Genomic DNA, 27,755 nt, shown 5'->3' with positions numbered 1-27,755 from the left:
GGTATGGGCTTGATTATGTTAAAATCTTTATTACACCTAATGAATTATAAGCTGTATTTTGATGAATAGTATATTATATTATACAGTCTGTGTAATGTATATTTCTACATGTAAAACAGTTCAAATTGATTAATTAATTTCAATCATTTCTATCAATTTAATGCCATATGCAATTTTTTATACCCTTAATATTTCATCAAACAACAAGGTTTGTTATTTTGTGCTGGGCTTTTAGTCATTGCAATGACTCAGAAATAAATAACACAGTTCAGGGATTTATTGATTATAGCCATCAAAACAGTGGCTATAGTTATAAAGGCTGGTAACCTGAGCTTTCAGACAAGCTTTCATTTGTAAGTGACATCCAAAGTGTCTTGTGTTTTGCTGCTCTTCCTCATATTGACCCACTTAATGGCCTTTTGTTGTCTGAGCTGAGACTGTGTCTATCAGGGAGATGCTACAGGAATATGCTATGATGAAATAAACTGTGTGTGTTGTGTGTTGTGGTCCTTCTATTGTGTTAATGTGTCTATTGCTCTATTTTCTAGCTCTATTTTATAATCTTCAAATATTTTTTTTTAATTTTATTTTTTATTATTTTATTTATTATTATTAGAATGGTTTCAAATGCAGTCTAGTAGTAGTACTGGTTATTCTGATGCTCTGTATTTTAAAACAGCTACCTGATATATATGGAGCAACTCACAAAAAAAATTTGTGCTAACAATCTAATTTAACAAGAGCTTTTAACAAGAGCCCATGACATTGACTTGTGAAGTGCTGGTCTGCTGCTTCTTTTGGTTTATCTTTTGACTTATCCAAGTCAGATTAATGTGTTCAATATTTGCTTATACTTGCTTGCTCCTATTCTCTCTGTGTAAATTTTCTTTTGCGTCTTTTTTGTAATAGTGTCTCACTTCCATGACATACAGAAACATTTAAAAATGCCTTTACCCCTTAACAATCGCTTTATATTTTTATTGCCTAAATATTATCTAAAATGTACAGACATGATTTGGGTCATATTGTATTCACATAATTTCTGCACCGGATCTCTGCCAGTTTAAGCCAAACCTACAGTATATTATTATTATTATTATCTTTTAATCTGTATGTTTTTATAATTACAGGTTCCGGGCTGAATGATGGAGAATGGCATGATGTTCGCTTCTTGGCCAAAGAGAACTTGGCTATGCTGACCATTGATGGAGATGAATCTTAGCTGTGAGGACCAATGCAGCCATTCACATAACGACTGGAGGAATGTATCATTTTGGAGGTCAGTCTTAAAATATGAAAGCGATATCTTGACTTGAGCTAACAGCAGAATGGAAAATTAGTGTTTCAATTGAAAAAAATGAATTGAACGTGCTGGATGTATCTTGGGAAAAGGTTTTCACATCCTTAATAGGTTCCTGTTGGGAAATGGAGTCAATGAACAAAGCCTGTGTCGAGACATCTTATTTAGTCTCAAATAATACTGGAGCTGGTTGTCTGCCTAATTAAGGCAGAAAGTATGAGTAATGGTGTCTGTGTTGATAGCTTGTACAGATTGTTATTGCACTGTAGCTATAATAGCTAATAAAATCTTGATATTTGAATGAATGCCAAACAAATGATATATAAAGTAATGAATGGACAGGGTTAGTGTACTGGACAGGGTCTTAAATAGTCTCATGATACAGTATGTAAATGAATTAGTATATATGGTGAGGGAGAGATCATTTTACTTACAACTTGTTTTTATATTCATTTCTATTAAAATACAGCTTATATTGAATTCCTGTTTGCTTGTTTAGTTGAACTGGCTTACAGAGCAATTGTTTTTTTCGCTTTACTTACATGCTGCAGACAGATGCGTGTTTAATATAATCGGTGTGATTAATAAAATCTGATTACCTTTTAATTGAAACTTTTGAGAGAGGGTCTTGGAGTCTAACTATTCTCACAAACTATTATGCTACTGACAGGTTCATATGCGTGTCCACAGACATAGCCATCTATAAAATTTGAACCGCAAACCAGTGTGTCAAAAAGAGAGTGCACGAAAATGGCAGTTCATCTTCATGGCATTGTGTGGCACTATGGGCAGGACTGCTGGTTAATGCTGAGGGATAGATTGTCTGATGGTTGAATCACTTGCACTTATCTTCACAAAGGCTTAAATTAGAATGGAGTTGTAGTTTCTTCAACCACACCACACCAGTTCTCCACACAACTGCACAAAGACAAAGATCAAAATTCACACTTCTGTTCTGTCTACTATGTTTGTAATACACAAAGTTATTCCTTTGAGATTACATATATATATATATATATATATATATATATATATATATATATATATATATATATATATATATATATATGTCTCAAAGGAGATTTTTTTAGCAAAATTCAGAGAAAATATTGAAGGAAATGAAGCTTAGACACTCAGCAGTTTGACTGAGTATCTAAATCATTCCAAATGCTGGTTATGGTAAATCAGAATTAAAAACTATTTATGCATTTGCTTTTGTAGTTGTTGAATTTTGAAGTTAATTCATTTATACTTATATAAATATTCTCTGATTACACATAAATATGGTGTCCAGTGGTAGTCTATATAGATCCTTAGTACATCCTGTTTAATGAAAAAAGGCATGTTTTATTGCAAAGGTTAAAGATCCTGCCCAATAGATTGTCCCAGTGCATTGCTAGTAAGGCTAAACAGCAGTCTAATTAAACCTTCTGATACTAAGAGACTAATTTGAAGAAACGGGCGAGAGCACAATGGATTTAATTGGGTATTAGCATCAAATTCAGGGCCCTGTCCAATTAGAGCCTCAGTGACAACAAGGTCAGAGGCACAAATCACCAGGCCAAACTGGGAAAAGCCATTACGGCTGTAGCTCATCTGCAACTTGTTCTTGTGTCACTGATCTATTGTACCCATTCCAACACCATTTCCATTAGCACATGTTAGTTATTGCCAAACTCCTCTCTTTGGACTGATGATTAAATACGGTGTGTTTGCTTGTTTTTGGCTGGATAAGTGTTTAAAATGTTGGAGCGGTCACAGTAAGGCCATTTGCAAATGCTGGAATCGGTTCTGTTTGACTTTTGAATCTCTCAGTCTGGATTATGCCTCTTATATTTACAGAGTATTCACCCCTACTGAAATTTCATGGGTTTGCTACCATAGAATAAAAATAGCATATTTATTATATTGCTGCAGCAGTGGAGTATCACATTTGCCCGTTTTGTTTGGTTGTTATCTTTATCAATATGGAGTTAAGGACGCAAACATGTGCAAACATAAACAGGTGTTTGTAAAAGATAAAGCCTCATCTGTGGCTAACTCTCATCACTGTCAGTTTGACTTGGACCAGAGTGTGTATATCCATAAATGTCTGCCATTTTATTTGCTTTATGTATTTATAGATGATTTGTAGTTTTTCAAGGTTTAGTGGAAGGACAGGGAAGTTTTAAATCTCTTGCTCAGAATATCTTAACAGTGAACAGTATCTATTAGCCAAAGGCACAGTCAAGAGTGAAATTTAAAGGCAGTATACATTGTAACACCAGTACGTTGCCATTGTTTTTATTTCGGATGTTCTTTCTCTTTTAGATGTGACATTTAGATGCGAGCACTTTAAAACTTGCATAAAACATCTCAGCCACTGGCAACCTGTTTTTGAAAACAGAAAAAAAGTATTTCTAAGTGGAACCACTTATTGAAAAAAACAAACATCTACATAAAAAAATATCTAGCAGATAGTTATACAGGACAGCTGGATTCCAGCTGGCATGGGTTCTGTAATGTGTGAGTGGTCTTTTTTCACAATTCAAACATAACTATAATCCGACCAAAGAACAATAATTTTTTTCAATGATTGTAATATTATTACTAATGTTTACAACAGTGAATCATCAGTTTAAATTTAAATTAAATTTATTAACAGAACTGATTCCATTAAATGAAATTTATAACTACACCACGTTCACTTTGTTTAGAAGTTAAAAGGTGCTCCCATAGCTTTAAATAGACAATAAAATTTAGCAGTCAAATTATAGATGCTTTGGTAAACAAAAATAAAGGGCATCCTGTTCTCACGTATTACACACTTTTTCTTTAATTAATACAAAAATATTTCGGGACCACAAAGCCACAGGTGTAAGCAAATAACCGTATAGGGCATTTTATAAAAGTATGACTGAATGTCATATATATATATATGAATATATATATATATATATAAAATATAGCAGTAGAAAGAGCCATCATCCAGTAGAAAGAGAAAAGAAAATGGTCAATACAAGTTTCCAATGTAGAATAAGGAAAAAAAGACACATGTTGAACATCTTTTGTTGACTGTATTGATAAAGGTTTCATAATCCTGCATTTCTAAGTTAATGTCTTGAATCAATTGCTGGCCATAATTTATACATAGAGGGCACAGTTACTCACTAATCTAATCCTATTTATTCTTAAGTTCCAAAAAATCAACCAAAGCCCTTACAATCATTTCGATAACACAAACAAACACTTGTTATTTTTGTCTTTATTGACCACCTGTATATCTCTGCCATTGTTTGAAGAAGACACTCGTTGTAGAAGCCATTCAGATACTATACTTGCCCTCGTTTCTTATCAGGTGGTACTTTATTTCTACTATTTCTTAAATTCGACTTTTAGAGAGCTCTTTACTATGCTGTTGCTACAACTGGGAAATTCTATTCCTTGTTATATACTTTTTTAATACCGTTTTGGCAGCCAGAGACTCAAAACATGTGTGAGACAGACAACAGATGGTCTAGATAACTTTTAGAACATCATGTTTTCCTCCTTCCGGTGTTTTTCATGAAATTGTAGAGGTAAGATTTTCAATTATGTTGACACTTCCCCCTTGCAATTGGGAATTAAAGCAGAATATACAAAGAGAGAAAGTGCTGTTAACAGAAATATCTAATAGAATAATATGCAAAAGTGTAGAAGGTACAAACTTTGAATAAATATCCAGTCCAAAAATATTTTCATATACAGAACAAAAGGTAAAAAAAAAAAAAAGGTTGTCTCAGTTTGACATTCAGTAATCATTTGGGAATCATTTGGGCGCCAGAATATGAAATATTACTCTGAAATCTTGGTATTGTGCAACAGGTCATAATAAGGAGAGAACGATGATAAAAAGGACTGAACATGTTTGTTGAGTAGTGTTGCTACTTTACAGCTTTATGTTCTCTGATTTGGTCCTGCGCTTTGGTTATAATAATGAGATTTACATGTTCTATGCATGTCTACATGGATTTCTTTCAGATTCATCAATTTCCTTATACATAGCTAAAGCAAGCTACCCTGACTAAAGAAAATATATTAATCAGTCTTTTAAATAGGGGTGCTTTTTACTTGTCACATATACATTACAGCACAATGAAATTATTTCTTCACATATTCTAGCAATGTTAGGAAGCTAGGGTCAGAGCACAGGGTCAGCTATGATACAGATGGTTAATGACCCAAGAGCACTAACTTGGGTCATTATACACCAACCAGGCATAACACTATAACATTATAGCCGGTGAGAGAATTACACTGATTTTCTGTTTTTCATGACACCTGTTTGTGAGTTGTATATATTAGGCAGCAAGTGAAGAGTTTGTCCTCAAATTGATGTGTAAGAAGCAGGAAAATGGGTATGCATAAGGATATGAGCGAGTTTGACAAGGGCCAAATTGTGATGGCTAGACGACTGGGTCAGACCCTCTCCAAAACTGTAGCTCTTGTGGGATGTTCCCGGTCTGCAGTGGTCAGAATCTATAAAAAGTGGTCCAAGGAAGGAACAGTGGTGAACCGGCGACAGGGTCATGGCTAATTGATGCACGTGGGGAGCGAAGGTTGGCCTGTGTGGTCCAATCTAACAGATGAGCTCCTGTAGCTCAAATTGCTAATGAAGGTAAAACTGTTAATACCTCACAGGTCAGGACTGTTTTGGCAGAAAAAAGGGGGACCAACTAAATTTTTAGACAGGTGGTCATAGTGTTATGCCTGATCGGTGGCCATAAAGTTATGCCTGTTTGGTGTGTTGTGCATTCATTTGTATACTTTACTGTAAATTATCTGTTTACAGTATTAGTTTTATTGGGAATAATAGAAATAGCCCTTTTTTCTCCTTTATGCTGGCCTAGGTGTGTTATCCTTGCTTTCGTATGTGTATGGAGATTGATGACCCTCGAGGAAAACCCATGAGAAGAATACATGAAACCCAGTTTCCATTTTTATGTGTGAAAATCCTGTCTCTTGTTTTTTATTACTGTGGCATTATGAATGCACAATTTGGTCTTCTTTTAAGCATGTCCATATCCTTAATGCATATCATACAATATTCTGATTTTAACAGATGGATAAGGGAAGCTCAAAGTGATATAAACAATAATAGATAACCTCCCTATGATTTTTTACCTTCTTTGCCACCAGCATGTCAGAGCAAGATTTTTCCACCACCAAATGTGTTTCTCTACAGCTCTATCAAGCTTTCAGCTAACTAACAGAAACAGTTTTTAAAAATTTGTAAGAATTAACATGGAAGACAGAAGTTTTCATAAGAGTTTGACTGAAGGGACTAAGGTACATAGGTGGTTAGGGTTGGGGTTAGTAGATGGAAGTCATATTGTTAACTTAAAACATTTTGAATTGATTAATGTAATAATTACAACTAGAACACTTTATATAGTAACTATATTGGCAATATAGACTCCTGTTAGATTTTTTTTCAGTGATTGCCATCTTCAAGTAAAAATAACTAAAATGCAACCCCAATCAGAATTTGTAAAATGAGTAGATTGCTACCTTTTTACAAAACCACATGGTAATGGTTCTGATTCTTGTCTGTTGCTTTTCTGTGTACAGGGTATTACCTGCGATCACTGGTGTCTCCCTCGCAACGTTCGTTTCAGGGCTGCATGCAGCTCATCCAGGTGGACGATCAACTGGCTGACATATCAGCAGTGGAGCAGGGCAGGATAGGAGTTTTTGAGAATGTCAGTCTGGATATGTGTGCCATTATAGACAGGTAATAATCTTGTGACCACATTTGACATTATACTTAACACACAGTGCTCTTTGAAAATAAAGACTCCAGCTAGCATACTGAAAGGGTCTTTGGTTTGTCATTCTGGGGAACTTTTGATTAATAACTTGTAAATAAAACTAAGAAGGGTTTTCTCTGTAACAAAAGGGTTAAATCTGTTTAATAATCTGAAGCCATATGAGGATCCCCATTTACCATATGTAAAAAATATGTATATAATCATTTTATTTTGTATTCATATGTGAGAAAGTTCAGATATCAGAATCATTCAATACACAGCAAGGAAAATAGATACAATCCCAAAAAGCACAAGCACTCATTTTTATGTATAGTATTTTATGTACGGACATATAGCTACCAGTTACTTTCTAAAACAGAAAATCTCAGGCACACACTGAGGTTGATAGACTCCGAAGCGCTTATATAAACCCAATTTAAATAAAAACACGACTTACATAAACATGGAATAAATCTTTCAAATGATATGAATTTGAATAAGGCAATCAATTCAAGATTATGTTGGTCTTCTTGTAAATTTAGACACTATAACAATATGACAGTTTCTTCCAAATATCCAATATTTTGATATAAATTTCATATGCAAATGTTCATACAAACAATTTATATAATATCTAATTTGGTAAATAACGTCCACTGTTTCCTTATCCCTGTCTAGGAGTGTGGGTAGTGGATACAAAACAGTTTTGTTTAACAAGTAATAAATTGCTTATTTTAACCTGAACGAAACACAATCAGAGTGTTTCTGATTGTTCACGGGTCCTGATGGAGTTCCTGATTAGAACCACCTCAACAAGGTTTGTTCAATCTAGGGAAAATGTCTTTACACTTATTGATTGGTGGTTAAGGCATTCAACAGTTTCTTCACTAAGCCTTAGTGTGTGTTTATGTGCTACAGCCGTAGCATCAATACTGAGGTATCACAACGATAAGCACCCTGATAATTACATGTAATTAATAAGGCAAATCTACACCTGGCACTAGAATGACTTGCAACAGGAAAAATGTGATTAGCAAATCAAATGGCCAGATAATACACGTCATTATAGTGTGCACAAATTCAGTTGCCAGAATATTACATTTTAAAATATGATACATTTTGTTTTGGACTGAGGAATGAGTTTCAAATATTATTATTATTAATATTATTATTGTTGTTGGTGGTGGTGGTGGTGGTGGTGGTAGTAGTAGTATTGTAATAAGATTGGGAAGACTGGACAATGTTACTTTGGATCATAATTAATGCACATTTTTAATATTATATTTTTTGAGTTTTCAAGTTATACATTTTCATGAAAAAATAACATTATGTGGAGGTGGTGTTGTCTTAGAGAGGTTGTACACTAACTAATTAAAGATATGTATATCCTGCCATCGGATTGTTGCTCAATTGTGTTCACCTGTGTTGTGTTGTGATTTGTGTATTGTTGGCTGTTACTTGTGTTAAATATGGCTTATTTTTGTTTGATGTTGAATACTTGTGTTTTAACCCCTGTTGTGTACTCAGATGATTATTGGATGCACCATGATATAGCTCTGAGTTTACTAACTTATGTTCTGCCCTATTACAAAAACCCAAAGCTTGTTTTTTGTATTCAAAACTTGAATACATGTAGAAATTATAAAGCTGGATTTCAGTTGTTTTAGAGATGCTGTACTTCAAATTCCAAGCTAAGGGGCCATTTTTTTTAGGGTTTACCAATTATATGTTATAGATCCGTTACAACTTATCAGTTATAAACCTTTGTCAAACACATTTGCGCACAGGTTCTATTAAAAATGTGCAAATTGCTCATATTAGTTTCTAAGTGAATATTTCAAATGAAAAAAGGTGAAGTCGAGTTAACTTATTAGGATTGAACAGGAAACTGTTATTTGAACCAGCCATGCATACAGTTGTTTTTTCAGTGCTCCTGAATCATCAACCTGACACATTTCTTAAAAACTGCAGGTGTGATTCAGTTTGACTTTTTACCTGATTAAACAAAGCATAGCTTTTATATTATGGGGAGGACAGTCCTCAAAAACAAATAAATATGAACCCAGCCTCAAACACAAATTAGTCTTCAGTGTGTTACTTTGTCTTTATTATATTGCGTCAGCAGCAAGGCCGCCCATGTGTGCTCTCAGCGACAGAGACGTTGTGGGTGTTGGATGCGTTCATGGTGTAAAGCTCCAGCAGCAGATGGTCGGGGCGCTAACCCAATTAATCCTAACGTTCTTGACAGATAATGTCCCAACAGAACATATACCACCCTCTAAGAGAATATGGCAGAACAACAAAAAAGTCCTTGCAAACTCCCATATTCATATCCAGCAAGCCTTTTTTTCCATGTTGCATTCAGCTGTGATAAAGAATTTGCCACACAACTGACAGGAGCAGCAGAAATCATTCGATAAAAACTGGGGCATGAGTTTCCATATTTCACTTCTGAAGCCTTGACTAATTTAAAGCACCTTTTCAGATGGTTATTAACATAAAAATGTAAATATAGTGAAGCCTTAAAATCTTTTATCTTTGTTTTTAATTACTTTTACTTAATACTTTTTAGCAAATGACTTCTGGTTAAGTACACAGGTAAAGTTTCTATTTATGCTAAATATGTTAATCCTTTTCTATATAATTTCATATGATAAACTTTCTTTCGGCTTCTCCCATTAGAGGTCGCCACAGCGGATCATCCGTATTCGTGATCCGCATGTTTGATTTAGCACATGTTTTTACACTGGATGCCCTTCCTAACACAACCATCCCCATTTATCCGGGCTTGGGACCGGCACTAAGAGTGCACTGGCTTGTGCAACCTTAAAAGCTGGGTTTGGTTCCCTGACTGGGAATCGAACCGGGCCATGGAGGTGAGAGTGCCGAATCCTAACCACTAGACCACCAGGGAACCTATAATTTTATATGATAAATACAGCAATTCTTAAAGTTTAGAAGGAGAATGACTTAAAATAATTCTTGAGACAGAACACAGAGTGTTAATGTTCTTGGTGATGTTCTTGTCAAACTGCGCTACTTTCAACTTGTTTGTTTTTTAAACCAAATAAGTAAATCAAATAAGTACGATTTTATTTTTTTAAAAGTAGCAAGTAATTGCATAGTGTCGCAACCCAATGTGGGTTTTTTTGTTTTGTTTTTTGTTTTTTGTTCATTGTTACACCATATTTCATTACTTCAATTTAGCATTTCATGACCACCTTATATTGTGTGCTTTATTTAAAAAATATTAAATAATAATTTTGTGGCCGTTCCAGTCACTTAACAGTAGATACAGCATTTTTCACTCCTGATAAAGTTTAATGATGCAGACAGAAGGACACAAGTCCAGGGTCCCTTTTCTTAAAAAAAAAAAAAAAAAAAAAGCTATTATAAAAAATATAAAAAAAACATTTCTGGCTAGGTAATTCTCTGAAACATGAGGTTGTCTGAAGGTCAGATAACTTAAAAGAGACTAAAATTGGTAGGGTGAAGCAGACAGTAATAAAATACAAGAAGTAAAAGTAATTGGTCCATTGGTTGCTTAGCGGTGTTACAGCCAAGTTTATTCTCAATATGGAGTCCAAATCCACCTCATTTTATGGTGTGGGCCAGTGAAACTGGTTCCCTTTTATTTCTTTATGATGTAACTACTGAGCAAAGCAGCAGGATAAATCGTGAAATATGTCGAAAATAGAAATATGTTATCTGCTCTGATTTGGTCAGATGCTGTGCAGACAGAGAATTACCTGAAGAATACATTGGTTATAAGTGAAAGCCTTTTTTAGAGCAAAGCTGTAGAATTTTTTTAAATGTCCAGGGCAATCACCAGACCTGAATCAAATTGTTCTTTTTACTTGCTAAAGGCAAAGCTGAAGGCTAAATGCCCAATGAACAAGCAGGAACTGAAGACAGATGCAGTAAAGGCTTACTGGATGTATAAAAAAAAAAAAAAAAAAAAAAGTTTAAGCCTTCTGGCAATCAAAGAATTTGCAGCCAAGAACTGAATAGGACTGTTTAATTTGTGTTTGGATGTATTTTTGGATTTAACTAAACCTAAAGTAAAGCTGAAAGTTTGCACTTTATTCAATTCTTTCATTCATATCCAATACATTTCGGTATATACTTTATATACAGTATGTTTAATATATAATGTTTGGGAGGTTCTGATTTTGAGTCCTGGATATTCAATGACAGTTAGACTGGTTTCATCATGCAAGTCAATGAACCATGCATGGTTTCATTTATATTAAAAGAGATCAATGATTATATGGTTAAGCAGATACATTTTGTACCATTGTAACAAAAAGATTGTATGTTCTTCAGTTGTCCAGTTTCAAAATTAATGGCTTTTTTTAGTTAAATAAAATTTTTTTAAATTTCTTACTACAGATTTAAGAGTTGCAGTGATTCATCTCAAAGTGTGCAATTTTGCCATATGCAAATTAAATTCAGGACATTTATTATATTATATACATTATAAATAGATCTATAGCTTTTTTTTCTTTATATTTTTTGAGATAATACTGCCAAAAGTGTCCATATTTGATAACTGAAAAAGGACAAAAAATACAAATTCATACCATAAGTATAAATAGACTATTTTATATCAGAGCATCAAGATTTTTCCTTTTTTAAACTTAGCATCCATCTAATATACTCTTGTTAAGCTTTTTTTGCACAGGTATTTTTATGCAGATCTTTGCAGATAATATACCACAAATTGCCTTTCAATTTTGAGACAGTCATGGATGCAGTATTTCCTGTTCATTTTCAATGTTGTTAAAGGTTTTGATTTTGGAACTACTAAATATTATGCACCTTGCCTGTGGTGCAACAAAAATGCTTTACTGCTCCTATGCTTTAAGAATGAAATTAAACTACTTAGCAATTTTTTGCCCACTGTATATTAATTGCACCAATCAATTTTTCAGTAAAAAAAGAAAATTGTGTGTCTTATATATGCCAAAGCACATTGTTAAATTTATACTTTGCATGTAGATGTATAACATGCTATTGATTACTTCTCTATAACTGTATGCCCTTATCTTTTTTTTCTTTACACATTTACTATGTTTCTCAAATGCACAATGTGTGATGCGATGTCTGTTCAGAACCTGGCTTTTTGCACACTAACAGTGACTGATGCTAATTTCTTGTCTCATGTTTGTGTTTTTACTGCTTATGATGCCAGTACAACTTGCATAAAGGAAAATTTTGATTAAAGGATTTTGTGCCTAAAAGGAACTGTGGTTTAAATAAATCCTGAGAATATACACGTGCTCCAAAATATGTAGACCAAGCATGAAAGTGTCTTTTCAATTCACACTACCTTTTTATTCATCCCAAGAACTAATGATGTTTTCCAAAAAATTCTCATATTAAACAGATCATAAGGCAGCTGGTCCCTCATGGATGTACACTAAATTTGCCCTTTCTTACCTCAAGGGGAAGCTGTGTGACTGAACAGAAGGACAAAGCTGCAATGGTATTTGATGTGAATAATTTTATGCTAATGATTCTCTTCCTTGTTGTCCAGATGTTTGCCCAATCACTGTGAGCATGGAGGAAGGTGTACTCAGACTTGGGACACCTTCAGCTGCTCTTGTGATGGCATCGGGTATGCTGGAGCTACCTGTCACTCCTGTATGTACACAGTCTTTTAATTCCAGTAACTTACTTCAGTCTCTTTAATAAAATGAATTTGTTGAACATGTATCAGTTTTGCTATTGTAAAAATGTCCATTAATGTCCATTCTTCTCTACTTCTGCATAATGTTTTGGTTATGTTATTTGAAATAGGATCATATATAACTAAGGTATTTTACACTCTTTAAAAACCCATTTCAATCAGGTTACTCTGCTCTCCAACTCCCATTTCACCTTTTCCCCTATAACACACATTTTTGGTTTTCTGTTGAAAAAACTGTACTACTTTGTGTCTAATCTGTACACCAATTGTATAGATACTGTATGCTATGCGATAATATAATATAACATAATATAACATAATATAATATAATATAATATAATATTTTCATTATTTTATTATAAAGCTATATTATTCAACCGGATTTATTTTTATTTTTTTTACTTTAAGCAAGTCTACACCGAGTTAGGTCTCATCATGAATATTAGCTTCTATCAATAGCTTAGCTCTTAGAGTAGAAGCTATCCAATGTTAGGAGTTATACTAAATATTGTTAACTGTACTAATAGATGATTGACGTTACACTTATCTAAGCGTGCCTATTACTGATCATTTATCCCACCACAGGAGATCTAAAAATGTTTTTGCAAACAGTACAGCGAACAGAACTATCTTTATATTTGACCCCTATTAAGCAGAGTTACACTTTATTGTATTAAGATTAAGTGTATTTTGTATTTTCTTGAGTGATGTAGGCCACTATGACACTACTGAAATACAGTGGTACTGAACTGAGAGTCAGAAAAAGGTCACCTGTACAGCCTGTCTGCAGAGACAACTGGCGGTACATGAGAATGTACTAGCGTGCATTGTGCAGTGTACAAACCCGATTGCAAAAATGTAAGGACACTGTACAAATTGTAAATGAAAAAGGAATCTAATAATTTACAAATCTCATAAACTTATATTTTATTCACAATAGAATATAGATAAAATATCAAATTTTAAAAGTGAGACATTTTGAAAATCATTTTGGATTTCATGAGAGCTACACATTCCAAAAAAGTTGAGATAGGTCGCAATAAGAGGCCGGGAAAGTTAAATGTACATATAAGAAAAAGCTGGAGGACCAATTTGCAACTTATTAGGTCAATTGATTGGGTATAAAAAGAGCCTCTCAGAGTGGGAGTTACTCAGAAGTCAAGATGGGCAGAGGATCACCAATTCCCCCAATGCTGCAGCGAAAAATAGTGGAGCAATATCAGAAAGGAGTTTCTCCGAGAAAAATTGCAAAGAGTTTGAAGTTATCATCATCTACAGTGCATTTTATCATCCAACGTTTCAGAGAATCTGGAACAATCTCTGTGCGTAAGGGTCAAGGCCAGAAAACCATACTGGATGCCCGTGATCTTTGGGCTCTTAGATGGCACTGCATCAAATACAGGAATGCTACTGTAATAGAAATCCCAACATGGACTCAGGAATACTACCAGAAAACATTCTCGGTGAACACAATCTACCGTGCCATTTGCTGTTGCCGGCTAAAACTCTATAGGTCAAAAAACAAGCCATATCTAAACATGATCCAGAAGCGCAGGTGTTTTCTTTGGGCCAAGGCTCATTTAAAATGGACTGTGACAAAGTGGAAAACTGTTCTGTGGTCAGACGAATCAAGATTTTAGGTTCTTTTTGGAAAACTGGGATGCCATGTCATCCGGACTAAAGAGGATAAGGACAACCCAAGTTTGGTATCAGCGCTCAGTTCAGAAGCTTGCATCTCTGATGGTATGGGGTTGCATGAGTGCGTGTGTCATGGGCAGCTTACACATCTGGAAAGGCACCATCAATTCTGAAAGGTATATCCAAGTTCTAGAACAACATATGCTCCCATCCAGATGTCATCTCTTTCAGGAAAGACCTTGCATTTTCCAACATGACAATGCCAGACCACATACTGCATCAATTACAACATAATGGCTGAGTAAAAAAAGAATCTGGGTACTGAAATGGCCAACCTGCAGTCCAGATCTTTCACCCATAGAAAACATTTGGCACATCATAAAGAGGAAGATGCAACAAAGAAGACCTAAGACAGTTGAGCAACTAGAAGCCTGTATTAGTCAAGAATGGGGCAACATTCCTATTTCTAAACTTGAGCAACTTGTCTCCTTAGTCCCCAGACGTTTGCAGACTGTTATAAAAATAAGAGGGGATGCCACACAGTGGTAAATATGGCCTTGTCCCAACTTTTTTGAAATGTGTTGATGCCATGAGATTTAAAATCACCTTATTTTTCCTATAAAATGATACATTTTCTCAGTTTAAACATTTGTTATGTCATCTATGTTGTATTCTGTTGAAATGTAATACTTTCACATCATTGCATTCTGTTTTTATTCACAATTTGTACTGTGTCCCCACTTTTTTGGAATCGGGTTTGTAGATTATGTGTATAACAACGTTATTGAAACCTGAATCACAAACAAATGCTTTTTGCTCATCATTGATTTGGGAGTTTGAAATACTGATTAGGAAAGGTTGTTTGAAAGTTAACTTTTTTTATTTAAATGAGCTGTAAATGCTACATTCATAACCAAAAGCTTATGTTTGCTTAAAGCTGACAGAGAGCAGACAAGGACATAGACATGGATGTTTTAGGTTAAGTTCTTTCACAGACATTCAGAGTTTAGAGACATTTTTTATAGAATAGTCTTTATAATGCAGACTGGCTCAAACCTTGAAGCTTGTTTTTTCATTCTATTGATTTTGAGGCTACATGAAGGACAGATTCTTTACAGCAACACCTACACTACAGCTAAATTGAATTTTATTACCACTAAATCAGTCGACATCTAACCTGAGCTTCTTATGTGTGTTGACTCTTCCTGTCGAAAAAACTCCACAAAGAGGTATCGTTTACATAATGCATCAAGCCGCTCTGCTTCGAATAAACTTTTCATCAATTTGTTGGTTGAATGAGATCAAACAGGGCACTGAGATGGTCTTGACCTGAAAATGCATTGCAGAGTCCTAGTTGCATTACACTTATTTTCTATGATGAGTCATATGTCTTGGAATGTCATGTTTTAGTGCCACCAAACATCAGGATTTTGCTACTGAAAATGAAACTATAGTCACCCATTTGTGCAAAATGCCTTACATAATATAGAAAACAACATATTCAAATGTCCAAAAGCATATAAAAATGTATAATAGCATATATGTTGTCATATTATATTTTTGCTCAGTTGCTTAGGAGTATTTCTTGAATCATTCTTGATATTTGCAAACCAGAAAGTGCATTCTCAAAACAATTTGTACAAACGGCACAACACATGAATATCAGTGTAGGATGTGTGTAAGGTACAAAATGTGAGAGAATGGGGGATATACAAATGTACAGTATGTGATGTTTACTGAAAATGTACCCTTTTACATTTTAAATAATATTTGTGTTTCTGTTTTTGCTGTTACACGTGCTTTAGTTTTGCAATTGTGTTCTCTGCTTTGTAATGCATTCAGCACTTATTGAGCATGAAACACTTTTGCTTATTCAGGTTTTAAACAGGCCGGTCAGTCTTATTTTCTCTTGCCTATAGCCATCTATGAGCAGTCATGTGAGGCTTATAAGCACCTGGGGAAAACTTCAGACTTCTACTGGATCGATCCAGATGGCAGTGGACCTTTAGGACCGTTCAGAGTCATTTGCAACATGACAGGTAATTTATATAGTAGCATCCCAACGATTCCATTATTCAAAACAAATTTTATTTCCTCAGTTATAAAACACCAAATTCATTTTGACAAATTATATTTATAAATGTAAAAAAGTTTTTTCAAAAAATTTGATTTCAGTCATTAAGATTTAGATTTTTTATTTGTCACAAACATAGTTATATATAAAATACAGCTTGGATTAAAATGTAAACCTGATCAGATGAGAAAAATTGTGCATTAAATAAAAAAAACTATAAATACAGTATAAGATAAGATAAGATTAGATGGCACATTCACTTTTTAAGTATTCAATTCCTTATGCATTCATTAGTTCGAAAGCATTGCATATTCCTGCTGTTTTAACAATCTACTTCTTTAGATAAATAAATGTTTGAAATTTCTGCTTGCCATCTGGTTAAATGAGTTATATTCTTTACCCAGTGTGACAGGCTACAGAAACAACAAATTTGCCTATTTATAAGCCAAGCCATGCTAAGATTCAAAGAAGCAAAAACATGGCATTAATATGCCAGACATTTGCCTTTAACATTAGTCTTTGAGTCAATTTGGAGCTGTTACAGAGCAGAGATCTTAGATTCTGTTTTTAAATGTCCTGGCGATCTAAACAAACATCATCCATTAAATTAAGTAATGGAGCCATATGGAATGTGTGAGATATCAGCACATGAAATGCTGTCAGTTTATGGAGCACATGGCATCTTCAAACAACATGACAAATCCCTGCAGTGAGCATCAGAGACACTGATTAAATCAAACTGACTGGCAAATTCCAGCAGATACAAAGCTCAGGGAACTGATTCCAGAAACGGACCAATAAAGCATGCAGTAGAATTTTTAGGTTAGAAAATCAAACATTGTAACTAAGCAAATCAAAAGCTATAATATTTGTCTACATTGTAAATTTTCCATTATGAACCTCTGTTGACCTTTATAACTTTTTTTTCATACTTTCTAGCTGCAGTGTTAACCTCATTTTCATAGTTTTCAGGTATTAGTAAATACGGATATTCAAGGAAAATTGTGATGCAAATATACTAGTTTGTGAAGCAACCTATTAAAGAGCAAATTCACAAAACCATGGCATATTTTAAGTAATTGTGTTAATTAAAAGCTACTAATTTTCATTTGTTTTTAGCCCTCAAGCACAAAATACACAGAGTATTACATTGGCGATCAGAATACATCGTTAGCATTGATAAAACTACAAAATGCATTATGTAAAAGACAAACATCTTATTACTGTTTGATTTTTTTATTTTAAATGAATAAAAATTACAGTTTTAATTCCTAACAACAGAGGACAAGGTGTGGACAATGGTGGTGAACAGCCTGCCAGCTCAGACAAGTGTATCAGGTTCCAGCAGAGAGAGACGCACAGTGCTGCATCTAAACTACAGTGCCACAACAGAACAGATCAGCGCCATTACGGATGCTGCAGAGCACTGCGAGCAACACATTGCCTACACCTGCCGCTCATCACGTCTACTCAACACACCCGGTATGAAACTTGTGCCTGTGTGAGTAGGTGTTTTACTCTGTACATGGCAACCAGGTAATTGGAATTCTGCACGTGTGTGTGTGTGTGTGTGTGTGTGTGTGTGAGAAACTCTGTGCAGTTGGATTAAGAAGAGATATTTTCTGATGTTTTATGTTTGGGTGATATCATATATGTAAGAGTTTTTACAGGAAGGGGAACTTTGTAATATTGAACAGCAAATGTTAATTAGAAAATACATTGGTAACACACACAGGAAATGCAACTCACAGAGCTCGGCAAGCAGCCTGTGCATTACCATGTTAATGAATATGGCCTTTCTTAATCCTATAAACTTAATTTCTGACTGCCCACAAAAACAGTATTTTTTTAACTGTCCTAATAATTACCCCCCCCCCCCCCCCCCCCAAAAAAAAACAAAAAAAAAAATTTTTTTTTAATTAATTAATTTATTAATTCAATTAATGTAGATTTTCTGTCTATTTATCATTAAATTGTTTGTTTTCATCAGCATTTTTAACACGTTTTTTTAATAACTTCTCTAATCAGACCAGAAAGTCTAAATGAAAAAAGTAAACAGAAAACTGACTGGCTATCTCTGTAGGTAGTCCTTGGTGTAAGGAGTTCATTGAGCTAAATTTTTTACATAACTGCAAGTAATTTGATAAGCCACAACGGAGAAAGTGCTACAGAAGCCGAGCTCATTCCCTGGATAGAAAACTTCAGTTGCTGATCCACAGCCAAGTTTTTCATAAAATGGTTGGAAAGTGCTTTGTTCGGTCTGATAAAAATATTCAGCTGGCTCTGAATAACCTCATGAAATTATTATTACACTCTTGTTTATTTTTGTGCATTTTTTTTTCCTGTAGAGTTTCTCCATTCTGACACTTATATAAATGCACACAACTCTCTAAGGCATCTAGGTTCAGCCAGCAAGCCAAGTCTGTCAAGCTCTAAGTTCATTCAAAGCTCATTAAATTCAATTTCAGCAAATTCAATATATTTTTTTCTTTTCAGTCTTCAGAAGCTCTATAGTTGCCTTTGACAATGGCTTGTTTTATAAACATGTGGTTGTACAAATGCAGGCTTTCATCATGAAAGCGACAGACAGATGAAATCAATCCCATACAACACAATCAATGCTGTAATTATAAAAGAAATCTGAAATAGTGTCTAGAAATCAAAGGCATGTACTGTACATAAATCAAACCATAGTTGCCTCTGCCAGGAAGTGAAGACTTGGACATAGTTTTTTTTTTTTTTTTCCACACTGATTAAATTGTCCTATGACTAATCCCACTTTGAGCCCTACTGTAAACCTGTGCTGTGATTAGTAAAGTTTACATGTGTAAACATGAGCATATAAAAGAATCTTGGCATGGGTTGCATAGAGGAGTTTCTAAGATCACTGTTAAGAAATTCATCCTTTAATCTACGCATTAAAGGAAGAGGCTCAGTGCTGTGATTTTCTCAAGAGAAGGCTTCCTCAGCTGTCTAATATACTGATCAAACCACTGTTAGAAATGATTCTGCTACTTAAGGAAATGTTTTTCCATAAATGTCAGCTCTAAATTATAGTTGCACTTTAGTAATGTTATAATGCACTGGGTGAAGTAGACTGGTATCCTTCAATACATCTTCAAAATGAGTCTGATTCAGGAAAAAATACTGGTGCCATGGAAAACATCCTACATTCTGTGTAGTGGTTATCCCCTCTGGCTTTAACGACTTCAGACCCGTCGCACTGAGGTCAGTGAACTGAAGTTGTTGGAGCACTTTGTTTTGGCAAATCTAGATCCACTGGTTAAACCTTCTATGGAGCCACTACAATTTGCCTACCAGCCTCATGTGGTCGTGGATGATGCGGTCATCTACCTGTTGCAGCGTGCTCACTCTTTCTTGGATGGATGGAGTGGTAATGTGAGGATATTTAATACAATAAAACCATTTCTACTGATTGAGAAACTGCTCAGGATGGGTGGCAGCATGTCCATTGTGTCCTGAATAGCTGACTATCTGTTGGAAAAGCCCCAGTTCTGCCATCTGCAGATGTGCTCTGATGACTCTGCAGTGGTGTGGTGTATTAGGGATGGACAGGAGTCAGAGTACAGAGGACTTCTGGACAGCTTTGTGAAGTGGTGCACTAGGAACCACCTGCTACTGGACATCATTCTAGCCAAGGAGGTGGTAGTGGACTTTAGGAAGGGTAAAACTATGAGTAAACTCGTTATCATCATGGGTGAGGAGGTTAGGGTTGTGGACAACTACAAGGACTTGGGTGTTTACTTGAACAGCAGATTAGACTGGAGGACCAACACCGGAAGGGTTGAGTAGACATTATTTGCGGTGGAAGCTTAGATCCTTCAATGTATGCTGGTAAATTTGTATCAGTCTGCTGTGGCAAGTGCCATTTATAGTGATGTGGTCTGCTGGGGGAGCAGCATCAGTGCCAGGGATGCAGGCAAGATCACTAAAATCAACTGCAAGGCAATACATAATCGGACACAAACTGAACAGTTTGTAGACAGGGAGGGATACTGTCTCCCCAGACACCCCCAACAACACACACACACACACACACACACACACACACACACCTGCTGCTGCTGTAACACAATCATTTCCCTGACGAGATCAATAAAGTATGTGTAAGTCCAAGTCTAAAATCTGTCTCAGAAATGGGGGTTCCCTTTCAGAGAAATTATTTTCTCAATAATTGTATTTTGTATTGATTGTCATATTTTTTGTTCTGTTTTGCTGTTTTGTTAATTATATTCCGTGGCACAAACTCTCTATAAAAGTTCAATTTGAACTTTCTCATTTATTCCCTAATAAAATCGCCTGATACAAGGAGAAATAAATCTCTAAAAATATGCTTTGTAAAATGGCATTTACATTTTTCACGTTCTACTGTTGGTCTCAATTCTGCTGTCAAATGAAGCATTGGCTCAAAATTGTACCTGATAGTGCATTGAGTCTATTGATTTTTATGTTAAATTGCTATTCCTTTAATTTTATGGTCAAAATCATCCAATTCCAGGTCCATGAGGTTTGGATGGGTCATGCTGTTTCCATATTGGAACTGTGCACATGCATCATTGAGATTTCTGAAGGCTTGCTCAAATGACTGTCTCTACTGCTTTAGTTTGCTTTTGTTTGTTTTTTATTTGTTTTTTTAAAGGTGGTCAGTTGTGCTATTAAGCCCTTCTTGCCCAATGTTTTTGAAATTCTACCTTGTTCACCTTAAACTCACATTTCACATGAAATGTTTGTTAATTAGCAAGAAGCCAGGACAGCAAAAATACGGCTTAAATATGTATAGCTTAGTCAGGGGAATATATCAAGACGTCCTTAATATAGGCACGATTTGACTAATTTCCTCAGCATGTTCACAATGCATCATTGATGAACCACTAAAGCACTGCTGAAGATTAAGTTATGCCTATATGGCATTTTGCAATTCTCAATGTTATCAACTTGTAAAATGCTGACCAGATTGTAAGTGGTTTGTAGGTCAAGTTTAGTGAAAAGTTTAGCTTCATGTAGCATTCTCCACGAACACTGGAAATAAGCAACAGCATATGTATAAATTATCAAAAAAATTATAAAAAAAAATAAATGTGTAAAATGTAAATAAAATCAGAATGCAATGATGATGATGCAATGATGCAAATCTCAAACACATTTTATTTACATTAGAACATAGAAATCATATGTAATAATGTTTAAACTGAGAAAATTTACCATTTTTATAAAATAAAATAGTTATTTTGAATTTGATTGCTGCAACACGTCTCAAAAAAGTAGAGATGGGGCAACAAAAATCTGAAAAAAAAAAAAATGTGTTATTAAAATTAAATGGTTGAAGAAACATTTTAAACCTAATTAGCATAATTGGCAAAAAGTCAGTAAGATGACTGGGTATAAATATTGCATCTTAGAGAGGCAGAGTCTCTCAGAAATATAGATGGGCAGAGCATCACCAATTTTTGAAAGACTGTCTACAAATTGCGAAACAACTAAATATTGCACATATTATCAAATGTTTCAATGAATCTAGGTGAAAATTAATATTGGATGCCCGTGATCATCTTCCCTCAGGCGGCACTGCGTTTAAAACAGTCATGATTCTGTAATGGAAATCACTGCATGGGCTCATTAGCACCTCTAGTCTATGAAAATATTTTGCGAACTTATCAACAAATGCTGGTTAAATCTCTATCATTCAAAGAAAAATGTATGTGTGAATATTATTCAGAAACACTGCTATCCTCTCTGGGCCAAATCTCATTTGGAATGTACAGAGGGAGAGCAAATTTTTTAATTACTTTTTGTAAACCATGGAAACCACGTCCTCTGGACTAAAGAGGAGAGGGGACATCCGACTTGTTATCAGTGCTTAGTTGAAAAAGCTGCTTCTCTGATTGTAAAGGAGTGCATTAGAGCCCATGGAATGGGCAGCTTGCACATTTAGAAAGGCTCCATCAATGCTGAACGCTATATGCAGGTGTTAGAGCAACAAAGGCATCTATTCAGAAAATTTCCTTTTCAGCGAAGGCCTTGCATATTTAAACAAGACAATGCTTACTGGATATTACATCTATTACAATAGCACGACTGTAGTAGAAGAGTCCGGGGGCTGAACTGGCCTGCCTGATGTATAGACCTTTTACCATTGAAAAACATTTTTAAAACAACAAAGGACACCCAGAACTTTTGAGGAGATTGAATCCTTTATTTGACAAATATGAGGCAACATTCCTCTCCCAAAACTTCAGCAAGAAAAGAAAAAGTGGTAGCTCAGTGAATAAGACATTGAACTTTCGATAAATGGTCATGAGTTCAAGTTTAGACAGATCATTTTACCTACAGCCATTAAAAGTGATGAAGTGTTGATGGGTGTCTTGTCCTATCATCTCTGGGGTCAAGCTTACAGCATATCAGTGTGGGTGAGAGTCTGCACATACAGGAACAGTGAAGATGAATCATGCTGCAAAAATGTGCTATCACAATCAGAGCAATCAGAGCATGACAGAGCAGCACAGTTCATAGATAACTGGCAGCTGCATTAAAATGCAGTTTATCTTTTTTGAATACAGAAGTGATTACCAGACCTCAAATGCCCCACACATGTCTCAGGCAGATAAGCTCACAATCAGTAGCTTGTTCTACATAGACAGATGTTTACATAGAGTTTTTGCCATTTGGCTACCAGTTGAAGGAAATCATTGACCTATAAACGTTGCTGCGATCCAACAAAAAGATGTCTGATACGTTATTGGTATTGAATTATCATATTAACTCTCATATCTTCTTTTTTTTTCATTTGCTTCTATGCAAAAGTTAGAAGTTGTACTGCAATAGTACTTGTGTGCAGGGAATCGCAAAATCAAATGTAATTTTGAGCAGCATACAAATGTATTTGTTATAATAGGTTGATTACAGTGATTATACAACAGAACAGATCTAAATATTTTCAATAGTAATACAGTGGAACCCGGTTATGTCGATGTCCTAGGGGGTTGCCAAAAAGCATCGAGATAACCGATGATCGAGATAAACGAAAATCAATATGGCGGCAATATATTAACATGCTTGAAATTTCTTTATGTACATGATGTGCGTTATTAAATGAGAATGTGCATGCACGTGTTTTTGGAGGGGTTTTTACACAACAGCGTTGCCGCGATTTGTTTGATGAAGACATGCTATAAAAATACATACAGTACATGTTTGTTAACAGTCAGGAATCCACCTGCCACGCCCCCTTCGGCATGTCAGGTGCTTTCTCAGCCGCTTTCTCTGAAGCTCCCGGCTTCAATCGCGCACATATGGTGCTCGTTTATCATCATCACCAGCTCTTATTTAACCTTCCATTATTGTTGGTATATGTTGGTTCACGGCGGTCATTGTTATCGCTCATGCGTATCCTGGTACGTGCCTTCCCACAGGCACTCTCATCCCACGTTCTCCCATGTGCTGTTCAGCGCTGCGCTTCTACTTTCGCCTCCCGTTCATCGCATAACATTTAACAACAAAAGGCATATGTGCACTAACTAACAGCAGAGATTCACCAGTATACAATACAACACCTGTAGCATCTGTAAGGCTTGATTTTTCCGCCACTTTCGCGAGTTCTTCTTCGGCTGTACAGTGCTGATCGAGATAACCGACGTTAAATGGCTAATTTTCCCCCCTTGTGCTCGAGATATCAGGGTTCGGCGACATAAAAAAGTCGACATAACTGATAAAAAATGCTTAGACAAAGCGAGAATTTGGCAGTTCTCTTCAAAAACGTCGACTTAATAGGGTTGTCAAGTTAACCGAGGTCCAGATAAGTGGGTTCCACTGTACTAGATATGACTGATTTAATTTAATGCACTTTTGTTGTTTGTATAGCAGTTTATACACAGGAACTTAAATAGTTGATACCTCACATAGTTTAAGCCTAAAAAACAGATCGATACGTGCTGTTGTTTAAAAATAAAAGTTCATCATCTTCGATATATTAAAGCTTTGCTTCTGGATACACCAATCAGGCATATTATAACATTCTAACATTAGGACTGGTAAAGTGAATAACACTGATTATCTCTTCATCATAGCACCTGTTGGTGGGTGGAATATATTAGGCAGCAAGTGGACATTTTGTCCTCAAAGTTGATGTGTTAGAAGCAGTAGGATTTATTTGAGCAAATTTAACACGGGCCTAATTGTGATGGCTAGATGACGGGTCAAAACTGCAGCTCTTGTGGGGTGATCCAACAGACGAGCTTCAGTAGCTCAAATTCATGATAATGTTTTTGGCTGCAAAAGGGAACCAACCCACTATTAGGCAGGTGGTCATAAAGTTAGGCCTGGTTGTGCATGTTTATTTTTCAAATGAATTCCTATTTTTAGTTACTTATAGTAGGTAAACAACAGTTCCTGGAGCTCTTTTTTGTCTTTTAATGAGACAAAATTACAGCTTGACATTATACCAAAAAAAGACTTCACAGATGTTGTGTAAAATTACACATTTAAAAAAATAACAATGTCCTGTTCATTACTAATTTTCTTATTTTTTTATTAGAATACTGTATACAACAATTAAAAACTATTAGAAATTGAATCTAGCTGTGAATTCTAAAAAGAACACATATGTCTGTTTCTAATTGAGAGACAAATTGATTGATAGCAACTACAAAGTCACACCCTATATTATTATCCTTTTTTAACCATCACTTCTCATTTTCTATCATTCTATTTATGGAAAAGACATTAACTCATTCACTTAGCTACAAGGGATTAAAAGTCATACTGTATCTTTATAGTCAGTTTTGTATCAATTATGAATGGCAATGAAACCCATCTCACACGAGTTTTACACGGAAAATCATGTATTTTAGAAAATTGATTTACAGCACGTATTGCACATTAATATTCATTAACTTATAGATAGACTTTTCAAATTGTTTGCACATTTTCTTTTATATTATTTTGTTATAAATTTAGGCTGTAAAAAAAAATGTCATGCTTCAGTTGCTATTTTCAACCAGGTGGTTTAGTTTATAATTCCTAACTTTGCAGAAATTTCCCTACTTTGTCTTTTTTGGGAATACTTAGGAAGGTTAAAATAAAGTCATGCAGCTGCATTCTGGATCAGTTGCAACAAACTGTCAAAACCTCACATAGGCAGACCTGCCAGAGGCGAATTGTCATCTTGAGATGACAAGGGACAGAACAAGCACCTCAGTGGCTCGTGCGGATAGAAATTTGTTAGAGGAATGTTATTCTATTTATGTCTAATACAGGATTTAAGTTGATAAACAGTCATGAATCTTCTTTATCTTGTTTTTTTGTTGATTGATGATTTTTAACTGGTGAAATGGACTGCAGACAGGCCAGTTCAGCATCTGGACTCTTCTACTACAAAGCAATGCTGTATTAGCATTTTTAAAATATGCAAGTCCTTTCCTAAAAAAAAAAAAACGGCATCTCGTCGGCTGGGTCCCAAACTTTCCCGCTCTGCTGTTAGGCGGCGATCATGTTGGTCATCGGATTTCCAAACGAATTGAAACGGTATTCATTATCCCCATGCTGACTGAAATTAATCCGAATGTCTACAGATATTACTACTTCCTGGGAAAACATCCTGCACCACCATTTATTTCCCTGGGCTTTCTCTCCCTTTTTTTTCCCACGTTCCCACAATTCAGTCTACCGCCGAAAACCTGATTGGACAAACAGTCTGTACCTCATACAGGGAGAAAATCCATTGGCAATTTTTTGATACCCAATCAAGGGTTTGAAAATTAAATGCACACAATGAATATGTGTGTATATATATATATATATATATATATATATATATATATATATATACTATATCTTCATATAGATATATTTGCATGATATTTGCATGATATAACTTTGCATGATATTTGCATGATATAACTTGTGGATGGCACAGTGATCTGTACTCACCCACAGTAAATTCTGGAGGTGTTTCTAAATCCATGCAGTGTGACTCTTGCCTGTTTTAAATGCAGTGTTGCCTGGGGGCCCACAGATCATGGGAATCTGAAATTGATTTTCACATTAAAGATATTCAATGTCGGAACATTTTTAGGGAACATTATTCTGAAATTTGTAGATTTGTAGATTGCATTCTGGGTTTTTTTAAGGTTAGTGAAACTCTTTCCATTTTCTGAGAGACTCTGCGCTCTGAGATAATCTTTTTATAACCAATCATGTTACTAATATATTGCTAATAAACCTAATTAGTTGCACAATGTTCCTCCAGCTGTTTAGCAACATTTATTTTTACCAGCCTTTTAATTGCCTCCATCTCTTTTTAGAGACGTGTTGTGGCGATCAATTTTAAAATGACTGTATTTTTCCTTAAAATTGTACATTTGATATGTTCTATTGTGATATAAAATATAGGTTTATTATTAGGTTTATAGGTTTATTATTAGCAAATAAAATCATTATATATGTTTAACATTTTTCCCCATCTTTTTTGGAATTGGAGTTGTAGACCACTTGCTGTAGTAGTGTTTAAAGTAAGTGTTCATTAAAAATTAAATATTCAGAAAGTAAACACATTCAGATTGCTTTCCTATGAGACCAATAAAGCAATAGTTGCCATTTCCACAGTAGAAATTGTGCTCCGCAAAAATTCAAGATATTGCTCCCAAATTCATAAAGTGTAACCTTTAGGAAATGTTAGATATATTTGCATTTGTTTTAGTTTTGTCTCACTGAGGCATCTTTATATGTCTAGATTGTAATTTAAATATGATGCCTGGTTGTGTTTTAGTTTCATTAGTAGAGATACAACTAATGTAATGCTGTCAAATTCTGAAAGTAAAGTGTAGTGAAATAAAATGTATTATATAGTATCCAAGAATGAAAGTGTATAAACCGGTTCACTGCCTTGTTGGTGATTTGGAGAAGAATCCTTGGCAGTGTGGACCAGTGTGTTAACCCTATCTCACTCTGCAGTCAGAAAACAGAGGCGTTGAATCTAGCCTTCAATGGACAGCACTTTACTGCGCTATGACTTTATAGTTTGAGGCCCATTGATTGGGCTTGCTTAAATATTGCATTAATGAGATTGTGTTTCCCTGTTAATTTGAGTGCAGACTTGTGCCTCTCACAAACTAATGATGAGTAGGAAAAAACAACAATATTAACAATATTGCACAACTGATCTCCAGACAGAAATATGTGTGTTTTGCATAAGTTATTGCATCATTACACTCGTTAATGCTTGCATATGCCTGGAGTCAGCACAACTGGTTTTGCAGGCAAAAGGGG

At 35.1% G+C, this 27,755-nt stretch overlaps 1 protein-coding gene across 1 annotated transcript in view; it reads left to right on the top strand.

Annotated features, from left to right (window-relative positions):
- LOC124403782 (contactin-associated protein-like 2) overlaps nucleotides 1–27,755 on the top strand; it is a 264,257-nt gene that overhangs the window by 153,926 nt on the left and 82,576 nt on the right. The window contains 6 exon segments of the mRNA XM_046877556.1: nucleotides 1,131–1,217; nucleotides 1,220–1,279; nucleotides 6,890–7,052; nucleotides 12,608–12,714; nucleotides 16,318–16,437; nucleotides 17,754–17,954. Coding sequence (XP_046733512.1) covers nucleotides 1,131–1,217; nucleotides 1,220–1,279; nucleotides 6,890–7,052; nucleotides 12,608–12,714; nucleotides 16,318–16,437; nucleotides 17,754–17,954 — 738 coding nt within the window.

The sequence above is a fragment of the Silurus meridionalis genome, chromosome 21, assembly GCF_014805685.1.
Source record: "Silurus meridionalis isolate SWU-2019-XX chromosome 21, ASM1480568v1, whole genome shotgun sequence".
Lineage (NCBI taxonomy): Eukaryota > Metazoa > Chordata > Actinopteri > Siluriformes > Siluridae > Silurus > Silurus meridionalis.
The sequence above is the reverse complement of the archived record's forward strand: the minus strand, read 5'-3'. Positions and strand labels throughout refer to the sequence as shown.